This window comes from Danio aesculapii, chromosome 7 (assembly GCF_903798145.1).
Source record: "Danio aesculapii chromosome 7, fDanAes4.1, whole genome shotgun sequence".
Lineage (NCBI taxonomy): Eukaryota > Metazoa > Chordata > Actinopteri > Cypriniformes > Danionidae > Danio > Danio aesculapii.
Genome location: NC_079441.1, coordinates 15,313,281 through 15,324,990, shown reverse-complemented (window position 1 = coordinate 15,324,990; position 11,710 = coordinate 15,313,281). Strand labels below are relative to the sequence as shown.

At 31.9% G+C, this 11,710-nt stretch overlaps 2 protein-coding genes across 2 annotated transcripts; both read left to right on the top strand.

Annotated features, from left to right (window-relative positions):
- The first annotated feature begins 3,943 nt into the window (after window positions 1–3,943).
- LOC130231714 (uncharacterized) lies at window positions 3,944–7,242 on the top strand. Its single transcript, XM_056461095.1, has 6 exons — window positions 3,944–3,997; window positions 4,148–4,498; window positions 4,580–4,669; window positions 4,837–4,989; window positions 5,104–5,138; window positions 6,976–7,242. The coding sequence occupies exons 1-6, from the start codon at window positions 3,955–3,957 to the stop codon at window positions 7,075–7,077; spliced, it is 774 nt and encodes a 257-aa protein (XP_056317070.1). The 5' UTR covers window positions 3,944–3,954; the 3' UTR covers window positions 7,078–7,242.
- A 637-nt stretch (window positions 7,243–7,879) lies between these two features.
- Window positions 7,880–10,715, top strand: si:ch73-266m14.1 (uncharacterized). Its single transcript, XM_056461096.1, is given in 5 exon segments — window positions 7,880–8,258; window positions 8,431–8,493; window positions 8,583–8,726; window positions 8,815–8,846; window positions 10,195–10,715. Coding segments are annotated over 5 exon segments (726 nt in total). The 3' UTR covers window positions 10,303–10,715.
- Window positions 10,716–11,710: the final 995 nt, after the last annotated feature.

Sequence of the window (11,710 nt, the reverse complement as noted above, 5' to 3'; positions counted from 1 at the left end):
TACAGCTTGGAGAAACCCTCAGTAACTCTCTCAGAAACTCGCGAAAGGCTCTGAAAGCGAAAGGATGTCGAGCATGGCACTCGCTGCGTCTTTATAGCATGACTGATTGTCATTGACGCCAGCTGTGCACGCTGACGCTGCCAACTCATTGGCATTTCATTGGCCCGTTTTTATACTCTTTCAGATGATTGGATTCTGACGAAATCCCCATAGAGGAAGTTTCCACATAGCATTGGAGTTCCCCATCCGAAGGGGAACAGACATGTTCTGCCGGTTAAACCAGTGGTTCTCAAACTTTTAAACCAGCGACCCCAAAGGTAAGATCGTCAATAACTCGCGACCCCCCACTGCCAAAGCATATACAAACAATAAAAATAGCTTTTTTTAAGCTGTTCACAATATTTTAACTATATTTACTATACATTACAGGGCTCGAAATTAACATTTTTGCTTGGCCGTACTGGTGCTCCTAACTTTAAACATTTAGGCGCACCAGACAAAATTTAGTGGCTCCCATCAATTATCGCACTGTTACTACAAGTTTTATAAACAGATTTATTGCATTTGAAATCAACACTAATCAAAACTAACAAGCAAAAAATATATATGCATGCGTGAGGAAAATATGTCTCAATGAAATCCCGTTATCACAAGAAAATACATTTTATAACAATTGAGTGACCAAAAGATATCACGGACGAACCGCTCACCGGCCCTGCACACACTGTTTGGCATGAATTCATTAATGAATCTCTTAACGATAACTGTGCTGTGTTCTCACGCCTGGTGTCTGATATTGCACAGATGCTTTTGACATACCTTATTATTTGCATACGTCATTTTAATAGCAATATTGCTCTTTTCATGAGATGCAATATTAAGTCAAGTGCAAGCCCTTTTGCGATGGTGTACGTGGTGTTAAATTTTACACATAATTTTAACATTATCTGGCGATTAAATAAAGGATTAAACAGAAACTCTCGTGCTTAAAATGTGTAGATGTGGTAAACAGTTACCTGAAAATTCCATCCCACAGACTTTACAGTGAATGCCTTAGTTATTATCATAGCGGACTTGAAGCCAATGAAAGTCTTTTATCCACTCTTTAATAAGTGTAGATGGTGGATTAACATTCACCACATGATCAGTAATCAGATGTGTCATTATTTGTAGCTTTAGGTTTTTCTAAAACTAAATCTGCCAGTGTTGTTTTCATTCTCATCTGCAGCGCTTTACATTTTTGCGGTTGTAGCTCCTGTCATCTGAAGACAGGAGGCGTTGACTGAGAGATTGACAGCGGATTTTAACCAATCATTCGTGTTCAGTTCTTAAAGCAGTGGGCCAATAAGAAGAGCGCGAAGGCGGGGCAAGCGTTGAAGGCTTTGTTTACTGCGGCAAGTTGTCATGACAAGTTTTAAACTGTTCCTAAAGGCTGCGTTTCAAGTACAAAGATGCATTCTGCTTGAATGTGTCCTAAATACTTTACGAATCAGTAATATCTTTTTAAAAAATCTGAAAATATTAGCTTTCACTTGTAATACTGAAAAATATTTATTATAATCACTGAAAATTACACAATTTTTAAATTACTCTCGCGACCCCTTGAAATTATTCTGCGACCCCCGCAGGGGTCGTGACCCCCAGTTTAAGAACCACTGGGTTAAACAACTGATTGGGCATCAAAAAAATTTAAGTGACACCAATTTGTAAATACACCAAATACACCAAAATATATGGTCTTCTTATGACTAAATGAGCAATAAGAGCTAACAATAACTATTACAATAAAAAACTTTGTATCAGTAGCACGTGGTGTGCCTCTTTATGATACATTTATTGCTTTTCTCATTTGTAAATCGGATAAAAGCTAAAGGACTAAATGTATTTGTATGACAACATTTAGACACCCCCATGTATTTAGACTTTATTTATATTTTTGTGAATATGATGCAATTTAAAAAAATGGCTGGTTGTCAGTGGGTTTGATGAAAAAAAGAGGAAGCCTTTACATTCTGAGCTTAAAGCAATCTAATAAAAACTAAATAATAAAAATTTTTATTTAAAAAATTAAATAATATAACTTGCTCTTTGAGGGCACAGACTCAACAAGCTTCAAACGCTAAAAAACAAAAGATAAGCCACATCGCATGCACAGCAGAAAGCCTTTACATAAAAAAAGACAGCAGTCAACCAGATCAGATAGCAAAAAACATCTCTCCCAAACCAAGACATTCAAGCAACATCTTACAAAACACTCCCTAATATGTGGTCAAATGCACAAAGAACCTCAACTATCTCCTCATATTTCTCAACTATCTCCTCATATTCATCATATTTCTCCTCATACTATTTCTACTCATCAGGACAGGTATGTTTGCTCTGAAAGATCTGTAAAGTTTAATCTTATATTTAGAAATATGTTATTCTGCTTTGCATTGCTGAGTTTACTTGTGCTTTTCTCTTCTCAGGCTTCACCACATGTGCTGATCACATCTGCTGGTCACACTGTAACTTTAGACTATTTAATTTCTCAAAATCACAAAAGCTACTTCTCCTGGTTCAAACAAACTCTTGGAAAAGCTTCATCATCCATTGTCAGTCTTTAGTCTACAGAAACTTGATCTAAAAACCTCATCTTTGTGATACTGTATCGGTCTAGAAATATACATGGTGACAGAGATGTTTATTTTAAGTAATATTTTGATGAATATGTATTTGATGAATCAAATGTATTTATATGTAAAAAATTGCAAATAAAGTTATTATTTTTAACTTTTTTTTATTAAAGAATCCCTAAGTAAAGCATATCACAGTTTCACCGATAATATGAGGGAAGAAAATATGTTTTCAGTACTGGTAAGTGTAAGAATCATTCATTATTAGTAATTATGTACCAATATCAACTGATCACAATAGCACAGCAAATCATTATATCATATGATTTCTGAAGAATCATGTGACACTGAAGACTGAAGTAATAATAAAGAAACTTCAGCTTCGAATCAGGAATCATTAAAATTTGAAACTACATTCAATAAAGAAACAGTAAAATTGTAATAATATTTTAGAAATTGACCAAATAAATAAGCCTTGGTGAACAGAATTGGCTTCCTTAAAATGTCAACACATTTTTTTTAAAGTAAGGTGACTTTATTAATCCCTATGGATAAATTGATTTGCAATGCTATCATCGTAATGTGCTTAACACATAAACAAAGAACATCATAATTCACAGTTTCCTAACTTTTAAAGGGTGGTCTAAACCACATTTGTAAGACAATATTCTTTTCAATAACAAAAAGTGTGTAATTCATTTATTCATTCATTTTCTTTCAGCTTAGTCTCTTATTTATCAAGGGTCGCCACAGCGGAATGAACCGCCAACTATTCCAGCATATGTTTTATGCCCTTCCAGCTGCAACCCAATACTGGAAAACACCGATACACTCTAGCATTCACACATGTACTCACACACTACAGCCAACAGTTTATTCAAATCACCTAGCGCATTTCCTTGGACTGTGAGGGAAACCAGAGCACCCGGAGGAAACCCACGAAAACACAGGAAGAACATGCAAACTCCACACAGAATTGCCAACTGGCCCAGCCAAGACTTGAATCAGCGATCTTCTTGCTGTTTGGTGACAGTGCTAACCACTGAGCCACAGTATACAAATACAAGTAAACTTTCACTTGACTAGCAAATTACATTTGGACTTATCTGCACACTGATGAGGGTAAATTAATATTTATCTAGGCAAATGAGCATCTAAATAGGTCTTCATGGACACTGTTCATATTTAGTTTTTTATATTTCAGTTGTGGCGATCACTGGCCTTTTCTCTAGTAAGTCTACAATAGTTTTCCTGTAAAAAGCCACTCCTCCTCATATATAAACTCACTGATATCACCCACTTAATTTCCTCTTTAGCTCTGCTTTGACTCAGTGCAGAAATGTTACATATTTCAGCTGCAGCTTTATTGCTCTTTGGCATGGGTAAGTATTATTATCAAATATAAATTACAATGCTATTCAATAAAAAGAGATGTAACAACATATCTCGAGAGTTATTAAAATCGGAAGAAACATTTTAATGTAATTTTCTTTTTAATTGTATGATTTTTTTTCTTGTTTATTGACTTTCAGGTTTTCTCAAAGTTATGGTTTCAACAGCAATAATACAAGCTCAGCCAGGAGAAACTATCAGTATGTGGTGTTCACACAATATATATGTTTCTGGAAGCTTATACTGGTTTAAGCAAACAGACGGTGCTGTGCCCATTACTATTGTTCACATGTTATTCACTGAAAGTCTACAGAAGGTAGAACCAAATTATTATAATGATTATACAAAGGATCATCTTGTCATGAATCAATCCATCAAAAGCACTTTACTAACAATTATAAATGTGACAACATCTGATTCTGGCTTCTACTTTTGTGGATTTATGGGATATCCCTTGAAATTTGGCAATGGAACAAGCCTTGAAGTCAAAGGTAATCATTTTAAATCTCTCCCTCTATACAGTATTTTTCATATAATATTTATTGCTGTTTTTCTCACTTTGCCATTTGTAGCACATGCTGAAAAACACAGTTCAACTACAATTAAAACTGCCACAGCTGTTTCCAGATCAGAGAAATATGACATAAGAATCTCAAAAGAGGGTATACATGTTATTCAAATCTTTAAATTGAGTTGAAACTGCTGGTATAATAAAAGGATTGTTCATATAATCAAACTATAGGGCAAAATAATTAAAGGCATCGCATTTAAAACATTTAGTATTATAAAATTCTAAAAAAGTATTTTTAAATTTCAATATTTTGTTCAGATCATGATGAATGCCGAGTATCTACTGAGGAATGTCCTGGGGACATCTTTTTCAAGCTGACTCTTCTGTTTGGTGGCATAATCATTTTCACTTGTGTTCTTCCTCTCATTTGGGTGATTATGAGGGTACAAAAACAGCAGAAGCATAAAAAAGGTATTTTTTTTTACATGTGGTTAAACAAATTTGTAAATCAATACAAACAAACCGGCTTACACATTTTTATGTCCTTATTATCTTAAACAACTGATTGTCTTTGTTTTGTTGCAGTTACTGAAGGTCAAACACAACAGCACGATGACAAGGTAAATTAAAAATTAAATTATTCTAAAGTCTAGATTAAAGCTTTGCAAAATAGAAATAAGATTTGTGTCTTTGTTTAGTTTCCACTAGTGAGGCACTGAAGTGGTTCCCCCCCAGTTTATACTTTTTCTACTAATATCTATATCTACTCATTTTAAAAATTAATGCCTTTCACAGTCAGTAGAAAAATGCTTATTTGTTGCATGGGAATACTTTTAAAAGTATGCATTTTGATATTTAAGGCATGGTTTATCCAAAAAACTAAATTCAAGCACTATTTACTCACTCTCAAGTGATTCCAGACCTTTATGAGTTTCTTTCTTCTCAATATATATACATATATATTTTGAAGAAAGCTAAAAACTTTTAATCATTGACATCCATAGTAGGAAAAACACATACTATGGAAGTCAGTGATTAATGTTTCCAGCTTTCTCTTAAAATATCTTCTTTTGAGTTCAACAGCAGAAAAAAAACTCAAGAGTTTAAAACAAGCGAAGGGTGAGTAAATTATCATTTTTGGGTGAAATCTTTAAAAAAAATTTCCATAATTTCAGCTAAACTTGTGGTAAACTAAAAGCATAATTATAAAAAAAACTCTATTTAATTTCATAGTTTTTTTTTACAGTATATATTATTATTTTGTAGTGTTACATATTATTGTATTTGGACTGTAGATTATTTCTAATTTAGTTGGCTATAAAGGAGGTCAGAAGTTGCATTTGATGCTTTTTGTTGTAAAATTTATATTAAAGATTAAGAAAAAAAAAAAAAACAGTATCGAAAAGCTTTGGGATAAAATCTACAGGCTTATTCACATGCACTGACAGACCTAGACCGACACGATAGATCGCTTCATTACAGTACACCTGACAAACTACAGTAAACAGTACATATTAATCCAACAAAAGTGTCAGTTGTTGTTGATTTGTGTCTCTGGGTGCAGTGATCGGCTGTAATATTTTGTGATTGCTTTAAACTGTAAAAATACTCGTAAAATAACATTTTTCGTATTAGTGATTCGTGATTTTTTACCCTCGTATTTATGTACAGCAAAAAGGGCTTTTTTTATTGAGTGTTTATATTGTTTCTTGCTCATATATCTAGAAATTTCTGAAATCAAGAAGCACTTTTAGACAAGCAAAATTAAGTGAGTTTTTGCTTAAAACAATCTAAATAATCTGCCAATGGGGTAAGCTGATAATCTTATTTTAGATTTTAAATCTTTTTATTTTGCTTAACCCATCAGCAGATCATTTTAGGGAAAATTCATTTAATTTTGACTTATTATTTCTGAAAACAAGACAATATTTTTTACTTGATTTAAGAATTTCTTAATATTTTGACTATAAAACAAGACAAAAACTACAGTATAATAAAAAAAAAACTTTACAGTGTGCTTTTGAATTGCATTGTGTGAACTTAATTTTCCTTCAACAATTTTTGATGCTGAAAGGTTTGAAAAGTGACATTTATTGACATTTGTAAGATACATTGTCTGGATTTGTGATGTAAATTATAATACAAAAACATGTAACTTTCAGTATTTTCAGTTATTTTACAGACCTATTTCTCTATATATTATAATAAACTACTAAAATGGCAATAAAAGTCACTTTGCTAAACAGCAGAGTTCACTTTCCAACCTCAAATGTCGACAGAGCAGAGATCAAGGTCCCATAATGAAATATATAACTTATGAATATATAACTATATGAATGTTAAAGATCTGTATATTACAAACAATGGAAAGTGCATATTCCAGTGCATATTCATGTTTTTTTTTTTTTTTTTTTTTTTACAGTGTAGTATTTTAACATAAATATTTGTACTTTGCAGGAAAATGATTCTGTAGAATACGCAGCTGTGCATTTTGCAAACAAGAGACCCAAATCTTCCAGAAGACATGCTGAGGACATGCTGTGCACAGTTTCTGTCTGATACTACTTCAAATTTATAATTTAAAATATTTTTTGTTGTTTAAATATGTATGCTTCAGTTAATATCTGAATGTTATCACTGTTTTACTTTAAGAAATGTAATTATTGCATTGACTGAGAGTCTTTATAAGCAGATTTCCTCTGCATTCTGTCTTTTTTTTTTCTTTTTTTTTTTTTGATGCATTATAACAAGGTTTGACTCTGAAAATTACTTTATCCTCCAATTCACAAAACTGTGAGTTTCAGTCGAGCTTAAAAACTTTTAAGTTAATCTCAGTTTGGATTCTTAATTATTCCAATAATATAATCACTACATTATCCAAATATAACTGTTATAATGATATGCTCAGTTTCAAATTGTAGTTGTTCAACTGCCAGATAGTTTCAAATAAAATAAAATAAAAACTGAAAGAGCTGCAGACACTATTTTGATCTTGGGGACCAAAAGCAGGAAACCAATCATCAAATTAATGTCAATAATCAATATATCTGCTTTTGATTTGTGTATCTAGTTTTGAATTACCAATGCAAGCTGTGCACTGGCCAGCTGATTGGCAGGTTTATCATAGGTTTGCATAGCAAAAAGCCACGCCCCAGATATAAATACAGCAGATTGGTTTCCTCATCTTAATCTCCTCGTTGGATCTAGACTAATATACAACAATGGTGTGTTTATTAATTTCAGCTCTGTTGATGGGTAAGTGTTACTGCACTAAAAATACCTTAATCATGCAGAATTATATTCTTTAAAAACAGCTTTTGTGGGAAAAATGTTTTGTATGTTATTAGGATTTTAAATAAAAATGTAATTTCTCTGAATTTTAGGTTTGTTTTCACTTGTCAAATCCTCTCAGATAGTCAATATATCAGCTCAACCAGGAGAAAATGTCACTATTTGGTGTAAACACACCGCAAACACTGGAGAAAATATACACTGGTTCAAGCAGAAACATGGTGCTGTACCTCTTAACATTGTACACAAGATGATAAGCTACCAGCTTAAGGAACTACATTTAAAATACCTAAATGATTTTCAACCAGACCGCTTTGTGATGTTTCTTAACACAGAAAACACATCACTAAGTATTTTAAATGTGGATATTTCTGATTCTGCTCTGTACTTCTGTGGTTGGAACTCTTGGAAAATTGTGTTTGGTGATGGAGTACATCTAGACATTAAAGGTAAACTTTCTTTATCAGAAATACTGTTAGAAAAATAGCTTTCAGTCATTATACTGTAGCTGCTCACAGTAATAGTTTTCATCCTTTTTTCAGAGCTGTGTTTTAGTGATGCTAGAGAAGTTGTTTTGATACGCTAAATGACTCATCTTTTAATCCTTACTTTACTGCGCAGTGAAAAGTGATGCCTCTCTGAAAAATGAAACAGTCACAAATACAGTTACAAACACAAATACAGGTTATAATCTAACAATTACTATCACTTATAACTTCATATACAGCATTATATTAATCTATAGACTGAAATGTGACTTTATTTTGTAACAGATCTTAAGGTTCCGATCTCTACAAAAGACTGTTCTGGAAACACTTTCTATACGCTGACCTTTATTTTTGGTGGCATTACTGTTATTCTTCTCATTGTTACTCTCACCCTTTTTATTATTAAAATAAGAAAAATACACAAAAAAGGTAACAGCACATTCTTGATTAATAAAAATCTTTCAAATTTAATAAAGAAAACCCTAAGAGATAAATATGTCCTTCTCTGTGTCGACAGATGAGAATCAGCATGCAACACAACATCATGAGGTAAACTTTTACCTAAATTTTTTTTTATCTGTTTTTGACTACCTTTTGGAAATAATAATCAAGATAAAAAAAATATTTTTAAATTCACAAATAAAATGCAAAGCTTTTAAAACTAATTCCATGTAGACATAAAAAAAAAAAAGTATGCAAAAGTGATTTTTTTGAAAATCTGATATTTGTTTCCAAAACCATAAAATAATCTCCAATATCAGTGTTTATCAACATTCTTCGCATCAAATACATACAGCCTGTTGTTTTCTGTTTAACATTTAACCATTTTAGCATTTAACCATTTTAAGTGAAACGTTTTGAGTTTCTTATGTTGAACACAATAGATTTTTTGAGAAATGTTTGAAATCATTAACCAGTGACTTTGATGGCATTTGATTTTGGTTCAGTTGTTACCCATTTCCAGTATTCTTCAAAGTATCTTCTCTAGGTTTCCCACACATTTTGATATTTTTTATTCTGCAATATAATAATCACATTGCAATATCAATGCTGAAACTATACTGTGCAGTCCTAATACTACTTGGAGAATACTACTTTGGAACCCCTGGAGGGTGAGTAATTAGTGATTAAATTGTTATTTTTGTGTGAACTGTCCCTCTTAATTACTACATTGCTTAATTTTTATTTTTTTATTTATTAGTTTGTTTGTAATTATTTGAGAATCTAACTCTCTGGTAGAGTATTTAATAATACATTTTAATAATAATGATAATAATAAAGGAAATATGTCTGTGTTCAGTCCGTTACAAACCCAGACAGGCTGTCAGGCAGCGTTATCCAGAGAGTGAATCAAAGCGCATCAAATGATCGGTAACTAAAATGGGAAAAAAGAAAAATAGAATAAATATCTATGCTTTTATATTAGACACACATCTGATTCTTGTATTTGCAGCAGCTCCACATCTACAACTCCACACATTGGGTTTGAAGTAGGCTTTACAGTCTCCTTTACTTCCATTGTTTCTGTTCAGCGCAGGGAACATTAATCGAGTTTCTTTAATATATTTTCATTAAAGTGGAATCCAATGTACAAAATAAGGTAAACTTGACTGAGTGCTTCATTTCCCCTTTAACAAATATATAAATAATATATTAATAAATATATTTAATAATTAATAAAAATGCTTAACTGTATGGTTATTTTCAAAAAGTAGTAAGTAAAATAGGTAAAAAAAACATCAAAAAGTTCAATTGTAAATTCATAAGAGAATTTAGTCAGATGCAGATAATAATGCTTGTTTCTTCACTGTTTATTTTGTATATGTTTTGATTATTTTTAACATTTTATTTTTGCACAGTGAGAAAAGTAACACCACTGTCATTAAATGTGTTTCAGGAGGCTCATTCATCAGTGTATGCAGCTCTACGATTCTCAAAACAGAAAACCAGAAGAGCAGCCAGACATAATGAAGATATAGAAGTTATATATTCTGCTACAAGATGACACCCGATCAATTAATGTAACCTAATGTATTGTCAAGGCTCTAATATTTATAGACTATTGCTGTACTTATAAAATATAAGTGCACTCTGCAGTGTTTACTATTGCACATGATAAAAGTTAAGAGCATCAAATGTGCAGAAAGCCATTTAAGTATTTTGACCTTTATTTTGATCTGCTGTATTATGAACATGTAACGTATTCAAAAGGCAGGGGTTGAGAGTGATGTAATTTCCTGTATAGACCCTGACAGGAAGAAGCTCTTCAGAGTAAAGCAAGACGTGCAGAGGGAAACTTCAGCGGACCAAATTACAAAGCCGTAAATATACATATCTAAAATAGCTATGCAAATTATTACATCATTTCATAATGGTTACTACGTAAGCTGCAATAGTACATCATAAACATTTTAATAATAGTCCATTACATAGCAGTAAAATGTTACTTTAAAAAGAATATTTCTGATTGTGTGTGCAACTGTTTAAAATTCTATAAATAATAAATAAACCACACAAAGGTTTTGTTAAATGTCTGAATGTCAGTGTGTGAATCTCTTAGCCCATCATCAGATTGACAGTTTTCCACCCACCAAACTGACCCAAGCTTAGTTCTCAAAGCTAAACCACACAAACACAAACACTTCACGACTGACACACCTCTTTCCATAACCACACACAAAATACCCCTTGTTTTTAACTAAGGTGATAAGTCAGTGATGACAATAACTTGCATTAAACAAAGGTGATTTTGACTGTCAAGCTATTATAAAAGCACACCCTAAAATGTTGCTATGAAATAAAAATGTAAAAATAATTCTTATGTAATACATCAGATTTAGCTGTTATGAGATCTACTGACAATAAGTGACTTTTTCAAAAAAGCATGCCTTAATTATCTCCTATGTAATTCACTACTTACGCATTCACTACTTACTTGTATTTTTAAAAAATATATTTATTATCTGTTTTTTGTCCTGTCTCTGTTATCCTGTTGCACTGTAGAAGCTCTGTCACAAAAACAAATTCCTCGTATGTGTGAACATACCTGGCAATAAAGCTCTTTCTGATGTTGCGCCGCACTTCATGTTATTAAAAGAAAAGACATTTTAAGACACCGGAGCTAAAAATCAAAACCACAACATTTTTATATTATCTGACATAGAAGTGAAAACATGAGACCACAGCATTAAAACCAATTTATATGAAGAGTAATTTGCAAAAGCAGATATCTACTTTAATCATTTTCAAAAAATCCGTTAAATATTCAATCAAAAAAAAAACATTAATCTGAAAATGAGTTTAATAAAAATAAAAAAAAACGTATCTATTAGCTAAAATACTATTAATTAATAGTTATTGTTTTGTGCTGCAGCTGCATCAAAAATACTATGAAATAAAAGCAACTTTAAAAG

What these genes read in the sequence shown, in the direction of transcription:
- LOC130231714 (XM_056461095.1), top strand. Translation starts at nt 3,955, where the DNA reads ATGTTACATATTTCAGCTGCAGCTTTATTGCTCTTTGGCATGG. An exon ending in TTTATTGCTCTTTGGCATGG is followed by an intron (nt 3,998 to 4,147) that starts GTAAGTATTATT and finishes ATTGACTTTCAG; the next exon opens with GTTTTCTCAAAGTTATGGTT. An exon ending in CATAAGAATCTCAAAAGAGG is followed by an intron (nt 4,670 to 4,836) that starts GTATACATGTTA and finishes TATTTTGTTCAG; the next exon opens with ATCATGATGAATGCCGAGTA.